At 35.7% G+C, this 19,977-nt stretch overlaps 1 protein-coding gene across 5 annotated transcripts in view; it reads left to right on the forward strand.

Moving 5' to 3' along the window:
- LOC129573609 (nuclear hormone receptor FTZ-F1) overlaps positions 1-19,977 on the forward strand; it is a 69,649-nt gene that overhangs the window by 42,835 nt on the left and 6,837 nt on the right. For 3 of the 5 annotated variants that reach the window (XM_055454365.1, XM_055454367.1, XM_055454366.1), the window contains exons 5-11: positions 8,902-9,113; positions 9,233-9,388; positions 9,628-9,857; positions 10,617-10,860; positions 18,335-18,593; positions 18,715-18,815; positions 19,069-19,764. In XM_055454365.1, the coding sequence (XP_055310340.1) occupies positions 8,902-9,113; positions 9,233-9,388; positions 9,628-9,857; positions 10,617-10,860; positions 18,335-18,593; positions 18,715-18,815; positions 19,069-19,215 (1,349 nt within the window). In that variant the 3' untranslated portion in view covers positions 19,216-19,764. The remainder of the gene's footprint in view (positions 1-8,901; positions 9,114-9,232; positions 9,389-9,627; positions 9,858-10,616; positions 10,861-18,334; positions 18,594-18,714; positions 18,816-19,068; positions 19,765-19,977) is intronic. The other 2 variants (XM_055454368.1, XM_055454369.1) reach the window with 2 other exon arrangements.

Consider the following 19,977-nt stretch of genomic DNA (forward strand, 5'->3'; position numbering starts at 1 on the left):
GTGTATTACTCACACGATCTCAATTTGGATAGCTCACCATTGGGCTTGAGTCAGGTAAAAAAAACCTCTGCAACTGTCACATCGAATAGTGTTTGCAGTTGTGTCAGAAGCATATATGCTCTATGAAATAGGACAAATTAATATTTACTGGGCAAAAGCGTAAATATTTGAGAAACGCTCATAACGTTGAGGCAAGCGAGCAATCGAGCAAGCGAGCGAACGAACAAATAAACGAACCAGTGGTTTTGCCAACATTGCACCCGATTGGCAAAAATGGCTGATTCCTGGGATCAAAATTCAAGCGAAGAATCGTTTCGAATCGACTTTGACTTACTTCCAACAGAGATTTGATTGTGTACTGTTTGAGGCTTATTACGACATATTAATTCATTCAAACTGAATAACCGGAAAAAAAATATTTTTCGTCAGTATAGAATTCACGAAAAACAACAACAACTACAACAACAACTGTGCTATATTAAATCGATTGCAACGCCAATTTGCATTTCGATTTTTTTGTTTTTGTTCATTTGCGATGCATAACAACAGTGGCGCATTGTTGCATCGCAGAAAGAAAATGAAAATTGCACGAAAATAGCTTCAGAGCCACTATATTTTTGGAGACTGGTGCCATTTTGCGAATCCGTTTCGATCTATTTCATTTTTTGAATTTTGCATTATTTTAGTTCGCACACCATAATTAAAATACAATATTTTTCTTTGCTCTCTCGATTCAAAACATTGCTTCTAAAATGTTCTCTTCTGTTCGTTTGGCTTGCGTTGGACTCTATCATGTGTTCAAACATTGAAGGAAAAAAAGAGTATTCGATACGTTTCCGAATCGGTGGTAAAAATAGAAACACTTCCAAAATCTGTAAATATGCCGCATTAATAAAAACTTGCACATTGTGTTTGTGTGTATGAGTATGCACATGTAGGCTGCGTATGCATGCATGCCAAAGGTGCGAAAAGCTTAGTAGAGAATATAAAGTGTGCTTAGTTCTGATCATACTGACACACACAAACCTCTTTCTATACTTCTATATATGCATACGATATATTGAGCCATCGATCACTTCTGTATATACTTACTACAGACACGTACATCAGCGTTATATGTAGCACATACAATGTTTCGGTCGCCTGCGATGTGACGACGACAACGTATCCGAATGACGCGCACACATACGTTGTCCGCTGTCTCGCTCACAATTGACCTACTTAACGTCTCTCTTTCTCGCCGACGCTGCTGCTGCTGCTGCTGCTGCTGCTTATAATTATTACTATTACTACTTTTCGTTCGTTTTCGTTTTCGTTTCACTCTTTTTTAAATATTATTTTGACATGCTATAAACTCGTTTATGCATACGAATGCCGTATTAAAATATTTACACATACACGAACCCAAACAGCCAAATACATTTACACACACACACACACAGCTTGGTTCCGTGAAGCAATTTGTTGTTGCTGTTGTTTACGCTTTTTTTCGTCCATTTTTCGAACAATTCGTTTAACGTAAATTTTAACTATAATAAATTATAATAATTTTTTTTGTATTTTTATTGTTGGTATTTGAAATATAATGCCGTATTTTCATCTTTTCCAATTCGTTTCAGTTGGGTTTTTTTAATTCGGTTGCACATAACCGAAAATTTGGTTTCAAAAACTTTTGGGTTTCGGATTTTTCCGCTTCTTTGTTTCGATGTATCCGTTTTTTGTATGTTTTTGTTGATGCAATTTAAATTTTGTTTGGATTGTGTTTGTGCTCGCTGGTTGGTATATGGTCTAAAACCGAAATGTACAATATATATGTATATCATAGTACACACAAATTTGTTGCACCTTGTAAGTGTTGTACGAAATTGTGTAAATACTAGCGATCGCTAGAAATGTATACGGCAGATTTTCTCATGTTCTATGCATATACGGAGTCCGGCATATATGAGCGCATGGTCCATATACATGTTGTTTTTGTTTTTGCTTTTCTAGCAAACGGAAATAAATGTAATGTAACCCGCGCCAGACTGCGATCCCAATTCAGCTATTTATCGATTTTTCTGTTATCTAACACAAAAACATTGCCAGTTCAACTGGATGCAGGCCAGCAATATACCAATATCAAATCAACAATATACAATGCTCTCAACTTCAGACTACAACTGATGAAAATGAATAACTTAGAAAAACATACAATGTGGAAATGTTATTTATTTTCATTGGTTAGTACAAATAGTCATACTCACGCGAGAGAAACAAGTTTTATATATTTTCCTTGGCCGACACAAAAACCAACAATTTAGCAAAATCAGGTTACATCGAACAGCAAAAGAAAAAACAAATAGAAACGAGTAAACATTGCACGAAAAATCGTCTTCTTAATTATAGGTAAATGTTTGCAAGCGATTGAAAAAGAATTGTGTGATCACCTCTGCTCAGGCAACACCTCAAAGAAAATGTTTGCTGCTGCTGTTGTTGGTCTTTATCAAATCAATGATGATGAAACAATCACGCGAAACGCGAAGCAAATAAAACAAAAGTGATTAATTTAACAGTGCGCAAGGTACACACGAGTCCACACGAAGAAACAGTTTTTTTTTTTTGAAAATTCTGTTTTCAAATTTAAAATTCTATTCAAATTTATTACACTTCTGCTATTTGAGCTTGACTTGGATACCCTAAATTTCTTAAGTATCTTTGCAACGGATTCAATATATAGTCGGTTCATCGCGATTGCCTCTCTCATTCGGTTACATTTCCGGTAGTAGTGTAGTTGTTTTGCGTCTTTGTGCACCATTAGCATTTGCATTCGTAGTACTTCTTTTTTTTCACTCTTTCATTTTGCACATGGTATTTGTTTGTCTATTGCGTTACTATCGCGCTCATGTAATTCCATAGATTCGCTGTTGAACGGTGGTGCACGTCCACTTACACATATCCGATGTGGCACGTATCGACACATACACTAGAATTCAAAGTGGAATTTTTCCATTTTCAATCTTGGCATGGTCTTGTTTTTTCCTCTTCTTCTTCCTCTGCACTTGCATTTATTCTTCGTTGTGCAGCGCAATTCCATATCCATTGCAGCCGCTGTTGTCGTTATTGTCGTTGTCATCGTTGCTACGAGTCATGTGCTATCATGTAGTATAATTCTTTTCAACTGCATACACCACTAAGATAACCTTAAAATGAAATTCATAGGTGTGCGAAGTGAGAAAAACAAAGAATGAGAGAGAGAGACAGAGACAGAGACAGAGAGCGATTTAGAGAAAGGAAGAGCGAGTAAGTGAGTGAGCTAGCGGGTCAAAAATCTACACGTTTGCCAAAGTTGTAAAACGATTTTATGGCGTAGTTTAACACTAGAACGAACGATAAATTGGAAAACATCGAATCAAGAACATAAATGATTACAGGAGAATTGTGTACCGAACTGCATGATGTAGCATGCTAGTCATTGATTTAACCAGTGGCTCGGGGGAAATCGCTTTTTAGAATGTGAAGTAAAAAAATTATTATTCAAGTATACAAATTCTGAGCCGATGCAAGACTAGAACGAAAACTTTTTGCTGGTATTGCCGTTGCTGTTGTTGTTGTTGTTGTTAAATGTTTTGCTAAAGTTTGCCTCAAAATGGTGTTTGAGCCGGTTCGCGAACGAACCATGTCATTGTTTTACTATGCAAAACCAATTGAACGAAAGAGAAACTAATGAAAATGGTGTGTGCATTTGGATTGCATTTATGCTTATTGCAACAATGGACATTGTGTGTGCACACCGTAAAAGTAGGCACATCGTAAAAGTAGGCACATTCATGTTGCCAACGATTTGAAGCGTGCCCGAGCAAGCGAAAAAATAACACTTTGTACTTTTGTGTATTGAAACGAGCAGCAGCAGCAGCAACCACAACATCAACAACTATACGCAATATGTGCCGTATAAATTGTATGTACACTATGAATACGATTGCCAAATTTCGTTTTGTTTTTTTTCTTGTTCCAATTACATTACCGGAGAACAAATAAGCAGGTAGTAGGCAAATTCAAAGTGTCAAATATAAATATGAAAAACATCATGAGCGATGGTGCCGAATATTTTCTTTGATAGAGGCATATTTTGGGTCTTTTTTTCTCTAAATGATATTTTTAGATGAACAAGAAAAAATTTAGAAATCTTGCATTGTAGTCTCTTTCCGTTCAAATATATTGGCGAGACATTAAACGTGTTGACCGATATCCCCACACGGGGAATGTGTTAATTTCATCGTATTCGTGGGGTGTCAAAATGCAAGTATATTGCATCCTCATTTGGTGAGAATGTCACATATGTTTGACCACTTCCATTAGGCCTCATCGATAGCCCGAACAAAACACGTTCAGTGGAAAACTTAAAACGATAACACGAATTGTTGCCTTTTTAGTTCCGTTCATATTTTCGCCATTCAACTAATGGCCATTGATTGCAAATATTTTCTCTTCTTTTTCGGCATTTTTTCCCCTTTTCATTGTCGATTTCCACTCGACTTTTGTGTATCGATCGATTTGTGTGTAGCATCGAATTAATGCCTACAATCGATTGCTCTGATGCAAAGATAGTCGTACGTAAAATGGTTTCGACATTCAAATTTCGTGTGTCGAACGCTCAATGTAAAAATTTAAAATGACAATGTGTCAAACGTTTTGATCAGTACGATAGCGAGCAAACACATGTGCACGCATTTTGCCTAACTCAAATGAAATTTGTCATAATTTTTCTCCAATTAATCCAATTAATCTACGAAGCAAATTAATAATTTTGCAATTGCCCATTCAAAATCCATTGTGTGCATGTTAGTGCGTTCCCTTTATATACCGTTCACTCCGGCGTGGCTGCTTTTTTTCGTTTTCATTTTTTTTGCTTCACTCTCGGCATCAAAAGCTGTGGTGAGCATTTGTCTTTCCACTTTTCTGACTCTCGCGCACATTGTATTATCAACAAACAATGATTTCTTTTTGTTCCCCTGCTGTTGCCGTTTCGGTCTCGAAATGTAATAAATATTTACATACGAAAAACTTTGTGTCATAACCTTAAAACCTAATAGCAATGAGCTAATTGTGTGCATAACCGAGCTCGTGTGTTTTGTGTCGCACAGTGATTTAATTTTGAATTGCGTGAATTTTTGAATTTTATTTTTTTTTCTTCTTATGCATACAACCCGAAGCACTCAGGTTCAGCAGGCGATTATGATGTGTGATTTCATGTTGAAATCACATTTATTTTTCATGTTCAAGTGGATTAAAATGGCTAGGGAAGACAATACAAATACGAAATAATCTATGAATGAAATGATCGTTATGCGGCGCTTTAATGAGTGGGCGCTCGAAATTTAGTTGATGGTATTTTTTGTCTTCTTTCTCTTCCAATAGGGCAAATTCGTTTGCAACTCTCAACTCAGTCGAATAAAACGAATTTTGTTCACGAGGTGTTCATACACAAAAATGGAATAACAATCTTGCCAAAACTAATCTGCGGTGTTTAAATGGTTTGTTTAACACTTTCCAACAATTAAAGTGTATGATAAATGGCCAAGATTCGGAATGAATTACGGTCTCTCGCCAATACATCGAGCTGTCAGCTGGATGATAATGTGAGAAAAATGAATGAGAGAGGCCTAACGCTAAATTGCAGCTTATCGAAAATTTACAGTGCACAATTATTCAAACCATTTTAGCAGTCGTGTATCTATCAGCTCAAAATGGGTTTGGGGTCTTTTTTAAATCAGTGTGCTAATTGTATGTTTCTGCACATTAAGAAATGGTTACATTTTTTACTGAACTTAAATGTGAACGTCGTAATCAATGCAGTTTGATTTTTCCTCCAATCGATAATATGGCGATGGTCAGCCTCAGTTATCATGGATAAAAATAAATTATTTTATTTGGCAAACTTAAGGTGTCAATTGTCTACTCTACACGCACGTGCGACACGACGGAAATATATTTACGATTACGAACATTGGGTGAAAATTGATGCGCAATATATATATATACCAATGAACCAATGTGAATTGAAAAATTAAGGCATACGAATAGGAAAAAATCTATGTCGCATTGTATGCCTAATTCAATATTTCCCAATCAGATAAAAATATTTGCTGTCCACCTATTATTTAATGTGCAATAAGATGATGGATTTACCTACAAATGAAATAAAAACAGCTGTGATTTCCACTGAAAATTCATACGACCACCAAGGACATTGTAGATAGACAGAGAAAGAGAGCTTCAATGAGCCATTTTGAGACCTTGCTGTTATATCCAAGAAATTCTGCAATATCATTAACACTGCCGTTGATCGCGTATACAAATTCAAATCATGATTTATTCGCATCTATCGTGAAATATAAGGCAAGCTTTGGTGCGCTTCTGAAATATATTTCCAAGTCAAATGAAATAAATGTATTTCCATTAGTTGATAAATTCAACGAAAAAAAAAACTAATGTAGACAATAAAATTTCGGTCAAAAATAAACGTTCCGTTACGGAAACTACTGAAATCTGTTGTAATAACTTCAATTTAAGAACGCAAAACATTAACAAAGCAACCAATACAGACATTTAGTTGCAATGCTCAGTTTTTGGCTTATTCACAAATTACGAATGCCCATTGTAGAAGCAGAAAAAAAAGTTGAATTGATATACATGGAGCCGTGCGTTCATAAAAGTAAATAGGCATGTGAAGCGATTTGTGTAGAAAACGAATCAAACTTTTAAACTGACCCACTTAACAGTACATACACGCATATATATATAGATAGATATAGAAAAATAAATATACATATGTATATGTGACAACAAACTCGTGAGTAATGTTCATTGAGAAAAAGCCGCCTAAAACAAATACAGTGACGACGTAATTTAGATGAAATGAAACACATAAAAAATCGCATACTAAGCATTTAACGACACACAACAGAGGAATCAAAACTGGTAAAGAAATAGGCATATAAAATTTCAAATATTTTGTTGCATACGCTTATGCGCTTGCTTGCTTGCTCGCTCGCAACCAGCTCACTGACATTAGATCGAGAATCATACGGATAGTCAAGGAATGCAGGTGAAGAATACTTCGAACGCTTAACAAAGCACAATCAAATGAATTATTGAAACGATATGCAAATTTCCGCGTCATATATGTATACCCCTTTCAGTAACAATTTGAAATTGTCCAACCAAAAAAGGCCCATACACACTTGCTGAAAAATTCATTATACTAATACTGATTTCGTCAAGAAAAAAAAAATTTTTTTTCGAAAGAAACACAATGAAATTAGAATTAATTTCGTATACAAGTCGTGTTAACGCATGGAGATTGGCAATAAAAGCAAAGAGCGAATGCAATGGAGCAAATTTTTAAAGAAATATATGCCGTGATTTTTACATAAAATAGCTTCGGATATATATAATCGATATGTATGCAAAGTGACAGCAATATAGAAACTACGTGACATCGCATATGGTATGGCAAGAAGATAAGAACAAAAATGAAAATAATTATTTCGCAAAAATTGAAGCCTTTTGCCTCCCCATTTGCAAAAGTCTTGTTATATGCGATAATCAATGAACATGATGTCTTCCATGCAAGCGAACGACCGAAAAGTGTGTGTAAAATACCAGTTGCCTCATCGTCATACACAGGATTGACGTGCTCCGCATTGTACCAAGTTGCAAGTTTTCAATTAAAATCGCAGCCGAAAATGAAATGAAAGAGAGAAAGAGTTAACCAGAGAAAATAAAGCAGACGAAAAGGCAAAAAAAGGCGAACGAAAAAAAATAAAACAGAAAAAACCTCATCATGACCCAATTTCAATTTTAGTGGTGTGTAGATTTTTTTCGCTCTTGCATTATTTTGCGGCCTCTATACAGATTGCGATGTGTGTGTGTATGTGTGCGTTCTGTTCATATGTAGCGCGATCAACAATGTGCACAGAAAAAAAGAGATTTTTTAATGTTATATAACCTGGTCTTCTTTTAAGCGATTTTTTTCATACATTCGGGAATATATTGTATAGTATAATTCAATTGCTTTATTTCGGACGATGAAATAGAAAATATTTTCAACTTTTAATAGTAATGCGCACCCGCGTGACAGTGCACAACACTAGACAACAACGATTCATTACCATATCGCGTGCCTATTTTCAAACCAAATAGTGATTCAAGGCGCCCCAAAAGAGGCTAAACATCTCTTGTTTTGCGTGTACTTTAACGGTGTCGTATTCTCAGGCGTCTGTAAAGAAACGCACAATACATCAACAGTCTGGATGCTCTGCCAGTGCGATTTTTGTTTTTGTTTTTAAAATGTTTATTCTATGCTACGCTTGCGAATGCAGCCAACACTGTCAGACATTCAGATTTACTTGTATTGCTTTTAAATAGCCAACGGCGTATTGTCCGCGTAGTTGTGTTTATTTTAACCGAAAGTGAAATCGGTTCGAATTCACCAATTCGGAATTTGGTTTATGTTTTTTTTCTTCGTAAATGGTTTTCGTTTATTGCATAATATGGAACCAACGAAAAGAAACAAAAAAATGAAACCAAATATTGCTACACAAAAATAGTTGGCGTGCTGTGTGAACTTTTTGGTTGTTGTTAACATTCAATATTTGGCATCCGTTAGGCGATCGCAATATTTTTATGTCAGGCGATCTTTCTTGTGTGTGATATGATGGATGCATTATGAAAAAATTCAATGTTGAAGCAATGAATAATGAATATTGATGGTGAATTAAGGTTCCGAAGACTCAGTATAGTGAAATGAATATATAAATTGATTGACCTTCGAATAAAAATATAATATGTAGATAGATGACTCCTTGGCAAATATGATAATAACCGAATTTCGTTTGTTCTCATTTTGCTCAAAAGCTGTTCGTGCGGATCGCATGCGAGGTGGTAGGAACAAATTTGGACCAATGTACAAACGTGATCGGGCAAGAAAACTGCAAATAATGCGTCAAAGACAGTTGGCGGTGCAAGCTCTGCGTGCAGCGGAAGGAAACACATCACAATTATCACCGACCGGATACCAACAGCCGTATTCAAATATGAACATCAAACAAGAAATTCAGATACCACAGGTAAGTGTCAATTGTATATTTCACAATCGACCTACAATGACTATGACAGAAGGGAAAATTGGGTTTTTTTTTGTTTCTTCACTTTGTGTTGATGGCCAATTTCTTGTAATTTTCTATAGATTTCGTCGTTAACATCATCTCCGGATTCGTCACCTAGTCCAATTGCAATTGCATTGGGACAGGTGAGCGTAGCAAGTGGCAACACAACGACCACAGCTGGCAACAATAATACGAATGCCGGCAATGGAAACACTCACGAAAGCATCAATATTTCTGTAAGAATAAACCAACAACATTTTCTTTTGATTTTATTCCAAACCAAACAAACAAACAAATGAAATATCGTTAATCGGAAAACGCTGTTTGCGACAAATTCAATTCAATTCAATTCAAATTCAATTAAATGAGAACCAATTTCGTTTCCGTCGATGGCATTCTCGGCATATGAGATTATTGCCAGTTGAGTTTTCTGTTCACTGAAAATTGTTCGCTAAATGGAATCCTTCGTTTACAGCTATCTGGTACAAATAGCGCGTTATCCGGAGGAAGTGCATCAAATGTCGGTGGCTCAACAACATCATCAGCAAACGCCACCGGCTTATCAAACCCGACAACCGATTCAAAACTGTGGTTTGCCAACTCAACCACAGCTTCACCACATTCGCTAAGCCCAAAAGCATTTAGCTTTGATACGAGCACAAATCCAACCAGTACAGCTGACATTAGCGCAGTTGAACCACTGAGGTATTTATTCCTATTTATGTTTTTATATTCTTCAATTCATTATCTTCTTCTAATTGTTTTGTCTTTCTCTTTGTATATCTTTTTTTTGTTGTTGTTGTTATTTTCTTTGAGATTTTTGCGTTTATCGTAATTAATTTTCTTTTGCAATCTTTTCACAAACCCTAAGCTATGCCATCATTGATTCACACGATTTACATTTTACTGTATTATTGTCCGTTTTTTGTTTTATCGCTTTCAACACTTGAAACCGTTTAACTTACAACTAAGAGACAGAGTTTAAGGTGCTGAATCATAGATGCATGGCAGCTGGGTACCAAACATTTTTTTGTTTCAGTTTTTCGATTAAACTTCCTTCAATCCAATATTGCAATTTTCGATAAAGTAATGATAAAATGTGCAAGGCAAATCGCAAACAATAATTTCGACATTTCAACAGAACCGTTTTGGAAAAAGAAGAAAAATCGAATTGTTTGTATCGCATTGTATAAAAGTATGAACCACTGTATGTCGTGGTATATCGATTTGTTCGCAAAACTATTGATTTGATTGCACCATTTTACTCGATTGCTATCGAAAACGGTTTTCCTTTTCCACACACACACACACACATTTTGCCCTATTAATCAAAATAAATTTTCGCTAAAAATGTTTATTAAAATTGAAAAATTGATATTCACACAAACAAACCAAACAAATTTTTACAAACAAAAATTCAAAATTAATTTTTTTTAAACACCAATAACATTATACTTCCGTTAGCAAAAAGCAATACTGGAAGAATTCAAAAAGTTTGAACTTCCCCAGGGTGTCACCGATGATACGTGAATTTGTTCAATCGGTAGACGACCGCGAATGGCAGTCACAACTATTTTCGCTGCTTCAAAGTCAATCGTATAATCAATGTGAAGTTGATCTCTTTGAATTGATGTGCAAAGTATTGGATCAGAACCTGTTCTCGCAAGTTGATTGGGCACGCAACACCGTATTCTTTAAAGATCTCAAGGTGAGTCATTCAGTGATTACTTCATTTTTTTCTTCAATTTTTTATCTTTGCTTGCCAAGACAAATCATTTTGTTTGCGTATGGGTTTATTTGGCTGATATAACAAACCCCCAAGTCTTGAAACAAAAGAGAGATATTTAATAAGAGAGAACTAGAACGATAATAGCTCACGTGGTCCGCGTGGTTCATACAGTTCGAATCGTATGTATTGAAGCGGAAAAAAAGACAGAATCGAATTTGGTATTTCAATGCGAAATGAGAATGGCAATATAACTAGCAACTACATTGTTCTATCGGTTTTTTTTTCTCTACACATGCAATTTCAAAGATAAATGTTAGTCTACTACGTTTCATGGAATTCATTAAATTTATTCTGAAATTAGGCTGAAATTGTACGACTCCGAAACTATCGCGTTCGTGTATACACCATGGCAAATTAATGTAAACCATCTTAGAACGTTGGGAAGTTTTACGATTGCATCGGCCTTCATAGCCGTGTATAAATCGTGAACGATCTTTAGTGAGTCCATTCTTGAGTGAGTTTGTTGTGCTATGAAGCAATTCATCCAACATACCAATGGAAAGTAAATCGAATATAACAAAAAGCGGAACAACAACAACAACAACAACATTCGAAGATTGTTCGAACAATTTTGTATTAGCTCTCTGATGTAATCGAGCGAACGATGCTGAGTAATTATAGTGCGCGTGCATACGATTTCTTCTAGCGTTTGTCTTTGTCTGCATCTTCACGATGTTATTGTATTGAAATAGAAAATTATTTGGGTTTCATTCTTATATGAATACCATCGATACGTGATATTCTATTTACGCACATTAAAATGTTGGGGAAACATTGAAGAACACGATTACATTGAGCCATACAATTTTAGTCATTTTGCTGATCAATCGCATCAAGAAGCAAAAGTTGTTGTATTTCGTTTCTTTCGACGGACAAACCAAAGCGAAATGAACAACAATTTATCGCTATGATCATCAACACAATACACGCAGTAAAATAAAGTGCATTCGATTTGTATTTGTGGGTTTCCTTTGTTTGTATTGCGCGTTCCTAAATCAGTGCCGTCAGTTTAAGCCAACCAACTGAATGTTTTAGCTGAAAACACTGTGAATTTTTCATATCTTAGATTCGAAATGAGAAGCACGACGAAGGAAAAACTGTATTAAAATAATTGAGGCGTTCAGCTTAAATAGTTATGTAGGTCAACTAAAACACTTTGACAGCAATACAACTGGGACGAAGACGACGTCGACGTCGACGTCGACGTCGGACGACGTTCGACGACGACAATGTCGACGGCATCGACGTCGTTGAAAAATATTTTCTAATGTGTCGGTAACAATGGCATCAACGCAAATAAACTATACGCTAAAAGATGGAAAACGCTAACAATTCAAACAAACATGTGAAAATAGAGGAAGCTTCTAACGTTGGCTGCCTTGTTTCTCCATCTGTCCGATGAATTCTCAAACAAATGTTATGTTTACCCTTCGAAGGATTGTCTTTTGCGGAATTGGAAATGGTGTCTTCAGAAGCGATTACATCAGATATATTGGATTCGGTTAAAACCAAAGCAATTTTCTTTATTATTATTTTTTTGTGTCAGAAAACTTGAATGAAATCGACACAATAGTCGAACAATTTTCGGTCTGGATCCATAGCCGAGTGGCTTGCGGTTTTGTTTTTTCATTATAAATGTGCTTTTTTTGTTGCTGTTTAGCTGAGGATAATTATTTTCCGATTTGATTCAATTCATTATCCCTCAAGGCTGTGCCTGACCTTATTTTAAGGGAAGCAACAGCAACAGCATAAATGGTGCGAATACCATTACGCTAGCGCTGATCATGATGTGCGCGCGCGCTTGACAAATCATGCGGTGCACCAAAACATATATAATACAACAACCACAACAACAGAAACCAAAAAGAACACATTAAAATATAACCGAATCAATGATGAATTGCTATGTGTTATGACGACGACGTCAATGATGGCAGCCAACAGCAGCAACATTTGCTTACATTAACCTACTTTCGGTTCGCATGTATGTCGCTATGTGCATGTGCTCATACTGCCTACCGCGACTCTGTTTCAGCTAATTATAGACGAATATTTGTTGATTTTTCTCCGATGTGTATACACTATACATGCGCTTGATTTCTTACTGTCACTATTATGCATACATAGCATTTGATAAATCTGATTCAGCCAACACTACTGGAGAGACAGAGCGGAAGAAATATAGAAAAGGAGAGAAAAAAAACGAGATGCAATGCGAAATAAAACATATTTTGACAAAATTTGACTTGTACATTTTATGCATGGCCCAAAATCGGCTATAGAAATTTCATTAAATTTACATGCGGAAAGGTCATCGTATATTATATTCGAATTACGTCATTAGCTACTCACTGCTAAAGTTTTTATACTATTGAATTAATTTTAATCCTCCTTGGCATTAATTTTGGGGCAAAAAACCTTTCCGAAAAGACCGCATTTATTCAGTAAATTTAGTAATAAGAAAACAATCTCCAGAGAAAACAAGTGATGTGTTTGTTTTTTCACATTTTAGTCAATCACTCTATGATCATTAATGTCCAATTGGAATGGTGGAACGAAATTCTCATGTATAGATCTCATGTAAAACTTACTTGCATTGGAGAAATAGTAACAACAAAAGCTTCACCATATCAAACAGTGCAGAGATCGAAATGAGAAATAAAAAAATCAAATGAAAGCGAAACAGTCAAATTATGAAGTAATAATCAAAACCCTTTGGAGAAAAAAAAACAGAATGAAGAAGATGAATAATCGCAGTATTGTTATGTATAATCTCAGAGAGCCAAGGTATTTTGGACGCATAATATGTACATAGAGAAGGGAAAGAGAAACAAATAACAGAGAAGACGATTAATGAAAGCAACGAAAGCGAAGCGAAATGAAGTATATAAATATGTGCGGCATTGCACCAACACATGAAAGTACCGCACGCACAATTTAACGAACATGAAAAAGTGATGAAAAAAAACACACAAAAATCATACTAAATCAATCGACCTTGGCACCATTTTTATGTTGAAAGTGAAATGAAAACGTTTTCTATACATACACTTCACTCAATAATCGAGGCAGCTGCGGCGCGATACTTTTCGGTATGTTGTGTGAATGTGTTTGTGTTTGAGCAAGACACAAGTCGGTCGATGAAGTGAGTACAGTCTCACGTAGTAGCGTGCGGCGCGGATGGCTTGCGACCGATACATACAATACGTAATACTTATTTCAATGTGTCTGAGAATCAATCAGACACACGACGACGACGACGATGATGATGTTTTGTATGATCGAAACAAGTTTGGGGAGTGATTTCGTTGCTGCTGTGGAGTGATTTATTCACTTTTCGATCCTATATGAATTTTTCATGTAACGATCAAATACTGATCGATTTAGCTTAATGAAATGGTAAAAGAAAATTATCATTATTTTCTACTTGTCCAAAAACAACTTCCGTACCATATTCCAATTGGAAGAACAAAAGTTTTCGCTTAAATGGAGCTTCTTCGGTGTAATAAGAATCACGACTGTTTATGATGTTCCAATAATAATGAGTTCCAAGTTTGCAGTAGTTTCTACCACTTGAATTACATGTGCTTGCTTTTTTCGATCAAAAAGTAAACAAAAGAGAAACCTTTTGAATTGTGTAAATAGAAATGAACAAAAAATTAAAGCAAAAAAAAGAAAAGAAAAAACAAATAGAATCAACGATAAATGATGCAAGACATTGATTTTGCTATTATTCGATACATTAGTTTTTCTTCAATAATTTTCCAGCAAATGCATTCCATGCCATGATGAATTCGACCACACATCAACGACTTCGAAAGGTGAACCATTGATTTTGTACAAAGAACTCTTTGTGGTATTCTTAATGTTGATGTTGGTTCCACCGTATGCTTTTTTTCCCGATGCAATTTGAAAATGTCGGAATCATCGTTGTTGTCGTTCGTCATTCATTTCAATTGAATACCGATGCCGATTGCAACAGATCTCACATTTGAATGCTTTGCCCTTTGCACACATATATCGGCAATTCCATACCAAATCAGAGTTGTAATGTGAGGTCGCCGAATTGGCTTGGAGTCTTGTTTTCGATAGAAAACTGGAAAACCAAAATCCTAGGGATGAGAGTGGCTTACATTTCTGAGTTCACACTGAGAGAACTCTGTCCGAAAAATTCGCAACCTTCATTTGGAAATGGCTAGTTTCCAACTTTTTGTATATTGTGAATTGTCCAACTTTTTCTGCAATACAATACTACCAAAAAAGTTGGACAATTCACAATCTACATACAAAAAAGGTTGTAAACTAGCCATTTCCAAACGTCATCTGTCATTTGTTCAGAATGTTTTTTTCTCAGTGCACCCAGTGTAAATTTTGCAAAAAATTGAAAAAATCGAAAAAAGTTTTTGCGCCAACTAAAATCTAACTAAGGAGGACACATTAGCGTTTTGTATAGAAATTGCTCTGTAAAAACGGTCATTTTGTAGGGGAGGTACCTTAAATTTGCGTAATTCGATACTTTTACGTTAGAAAACTCGTATTCATTTTCGAATATAATGGGGGTATGTAAACAATAAAACACCCAACACCCATTTTGTTGTATTTTGGTCTCAAATCGAATTTGTCATTGAATAATTCACTCAAAATGAAGATTTTACATATAAAACGATGAATTGAGCTAGGTGATGTATATTTTTATTTGTTTCGCTGAAAAATAAAAGCCATTCACGATTGAATGCAGAACAGGGCATTTTTGAAACAAAAAAAAGTGTTTGTATTGGGAGTTGAAGACATAGGCTGGAACGGACCATTTTTCTGGCTGTTAGACCAATCAGATATAGGGTTGAGATAGTTTTGGATCGATTTCTCGTCTAAAGTTACGTGGAAATAGAATCATGACAGCCCGCTATAGGTGGGTTTTCTATGCCACAAATGTGATTTTGTATGTAGATTTCGACCATTCGATTGTTCTATGAAGAATATAATGGGGGTTCTATAATGGGGGGTCTATCTTAAGCATGCCAGAAAATTTGGACAAAAACCCGGATTTTTTCACGTTTTTCTGTTTTATCTCGAAAACGGCTAGGAAAATGGTTGTTTTTTTCACCCTCCGGGTGCCAGATCCATAAAATTTTCCGCCCGATCGAATGAGACATACCTCAATTTTCCGCGATTTTCCGTTTTCCCTCTATGGCAATTTGGAAAATGTTCCTCATTTTCAAAAAATTTCCAGGATTTCAAATTTTCCGGAAAATTTTCACGAATTCGTTTTTAGTTAATGATCATACATCCATAAAATGAAAATGGTTGGAAAATCTTGGAAAACTCGGAAAATATTCAACATTTTCGTAAAATAAAATGTACTGAAAATGACCATTTTCCTTTTCATGAATCCATATCCTGGCTCCAGGACCTTTTTTGGAAAATCTGATCGGGCAGAAAACTTCCTTGTAACTTCCTCTCTCCATATGAACTCCACAACAATAAAGTTTCGAGACCAAAAATAGTTAGAATTCATTTAATACAAACCCGGATGAATCCGGGCGATCTGGCATGCTTAGTCTATCTGAAGCGGCGCTACATGAATTATCTTTTAACGCAATAAAATCGACAAAAAAAGTGACACCCTTTTGAGATATTTTACTTTTTATACTTTTAACCAATTTTTCGGGGCCCAACAGGGTCAAAGAGGCTATGTTACTCGCGGTTTTTGTAGTCCCATCGATTCCCTTTCCAACGGAACCATAGGTTTGCCAATGCGTCAACTACTTCTTAGTTCGATTTTAGTTGGCGCAAACCCTTTTTTCGATTTTTTCTATTTTTGCAAAATTTACACTGGGTGAACTCAGAATTGTGAACGCTTACAGTCCTAAGATTTTGGTTTTCTAATTTTCTATGCGAAACAAGACTCCAAGCCAATTTTCCTCACATTACAAATTTTCTCTGATTTCGCGTGGAATTGTCGATATATAAATACCATTCAACGGGTATTTTGCATATTATTATTTTAGTTCGAATGTTATATTCTATTTTAACAAAATAGTGTCAATGATTTGGAGTTGTGTTTGACAGCCCGTGAAAAATTGTACAAATCAAGGAGAATTCCTTGTATTTATTTGCCTTTGCCGATCGATGGAATACATATATTCCACCTATTTTCTCTCTCACTCATATTGTTGTCTAGATGGGACTCTAGCAATAGAGACTTAGGTTTTTAGGTCACTCCAAGACCTGGTCTTGATTTCGAAGTCGTTGACAACATAATATTCATTTTACGGATGTATATCCGATCGATTTTAAAGCGTTAACAGGCAATTGCAAAAGGATTTTGGTATTTGAAATTGTTGTACTTGCTGTTGGACCGTTTTCCGAAAAAGCCATTCGCATATCGCTAACAAAACGGCCATTATAAATACCTATAACCCGATTGAGTGCGCATGATTTGGAAACATACACATTTTCATAGTATTTTGTGTCATGATAGTTAATTTCGATTGTCAGTTTACGCATTGATTTTGTTGAAAGATGTTTGAAAAGTATGATAGATATGCACTGACGGTAGTTCTATCATTAGAATGCATCGATTGTGCAGTTGTGGGGAAATTGAGACCTTAAAATCGCATATAAACCGATCCGAACATGAAACAAGAAAGCATTGAGGAAAATACGAGACCAACAACGACAACAACAAACAAGTTAACACAGCCATAACAAATGAAAGAAGGAGCGAAAGAGAGCAACATCGACAGAGACGGAGACGAAAAAAAAATCAACGCAAAATGGCACACACATAATGATGTGACCATGACATGATTTTATATTTATAAGTTTATTACGGTTACGTTGACTACATACATATGCAAACACATATACACTCGTCTAGTGTAGTGGGCCATTGTGTCGCTGTGTGTACTGAATTTTTCTCCTTTCTTTCTGTGATTGTTCCCAAGTAGCTTCGCGTTTGTGTGCTTCAAAATCGAATACACAAATAAATCGAAGAAAAAAATATTGCGAACAAAACACAAAACGAAGCAAAAATATTAAATATTTACGTTCCTTTTTTTCTGCTGTGTACATTGATTTAAATGCTCACTTGTGTATGCGTACGAACATTGCGAGATACAGATACATACAATTTGTGTATGCGTTGTGTTTTCTTTTCCTCTCTTATTCGATAGGAGTTTAATTGCATTCAGACCAATTGAGCGTAAATCCATAGCTGACGCGCACACAGCGCAAAAACGCAAAACAAATTGCATAAATGAAATGAAAAGCAGAGAAGAGCAAAATTAAGAGTCCTTCTGCTGACTATTATTGGCATTTTTTATCTTTATCCATATTTATGTATTTAATCATTATTCTCGTTTATCCTTCACTAAAAACACATACACTTTAGGTTGACGATCAAATGAAATTGCTGCAGAATTCATGGTCCGACATGCTTGTCTTGGATCACTTACATCATCGATTGCACAACAATTTACCCGACGAAACACCACTGCATAATGGTCAGAAGTTCGATTTGCTTGGCCTGGGATTGTTGGGTGTCCCACAGTTGGCCGATCACTTCAATGAAATACAAAATAAACTGCAAGAGCTGAAATTCGACGTCGGTGACTACATATGCATGAAATTTTTGTTGTTGCTTAATCCAGGTACGTATGAGTTCGGCCGGATCAATATCTATTAATCTCTGAACAAAAAGAGTAGATTTTGTGAACGAATTCATGCATTCCAAACAGCAAATATATTTTGTATTTTATACATATTCTACAGATGTGCGAGGTATCACCAATCGCAAAACAGTCCTCGAAGGGTATGAAAACGTTCAAGCAGCTTTATTAGATTATACACTCACTTGTTATCCATCAGTTGAGGTAATTGTCGGTCATTATTCCAATAATTATTATATATTTCGCGTAGTCGAGAAATAAATGGAATCTTCTATTCGTTTTTGGTTGCGTACATGAACACGCGCACCCGTACCTGGAATAATTCAAGAGTCCAAGAAAATTTACTATGTTACCAACTTAGGATTTAAATTTAAATTGGTTTCTGTTCTTTCCCTTTCTTTCTATTTTATGTTCTTCTATTGCGATGCTTGGCGGTATCGACAAAAAAAAATAACAGGAAAAATTCGCAAAATTGATAAGTATTATTCCGGAAATTCATGCGATGGCTGCACGTGGTGAAGATCATCTTTACTTGAAACATTGCGCTGGAAGTGCTCCTACGCAAACACTTCTCATGGAAATGCTGCACGCCAAACGAAAATAAAATCGCGCGCGCAAAGGAAATGAATCTGCACGTAAACATAATGGGGCAATTTTTATTGAAAGGCATTAGGAAACAGACGAAGAAGAAGGAGAAAAAAAAACAACAACACAATCGCCTGAACGCGTTTCAGCGACCAACGTTATCATCTTTTTGAAATCTGCCTCCGTTTATCTCTATTTCTCAATAACATGAAGGAAATAAAACCAAACTAAACGAATCAAACAAAATCATTTGCTGCATTTGAAAGAAAAGAAAATGCTGCCGTTGACCTTTCAGCAGCAACGGCAATTGTGCAGTTGCAACATCATCAATAGGCACCACATGCAGTTAAAGAAAGCATCAAATTGAGAAAATCATTCAAACAATTTAAAACAAACAAACGAAAAAACAAAGATAAATATTAAGCATTAGAATGGAGAAAATTTGTTTTATAATAAGGCAAAGAGAATTATTTGTATATAAAAGTATGGAAAAGGGTATCCAGTTTTAATTATAGCCAAGCAAAGCAGAAGTTAAACACTGTATTTATGTCAGTGTCCTTGATATGTGGTGAGTATTATCGATGGGAAACACATCTCTTTAATTCAATGAAATTCTTCATCGACGCCCGATCACATGTAACAATAATAATATCAGTCACATGGGAAAAAGCACATGAGCTGTACCCCCGATGGACGGATGAACGAAATCATTCGATAAATTATTAGCTCCCTTTTTCCATTCAATTCGTATTTCTTTGTCTGAATATGTATGGGAAAAAGG

Source organism: Sitodiplosis mosellana, unplaced genomic scaffold (assembly GCF_009176505.1).
Source record: "Sitodiplosis mosellana isolate CC-2019 unplaced genomic scaffold, AAFC_SMos_1.0 Smas_scaffold_6102, whole genome shotgun sequence".
NCBI classification, from domain to species: domain Eukaryota; kingdom Metazoa; phylum Arthropoda; class Insecta; order Diptera; family Cecidomyiidae; genus Sitodiplosis; species Sitodiplosis mosellana.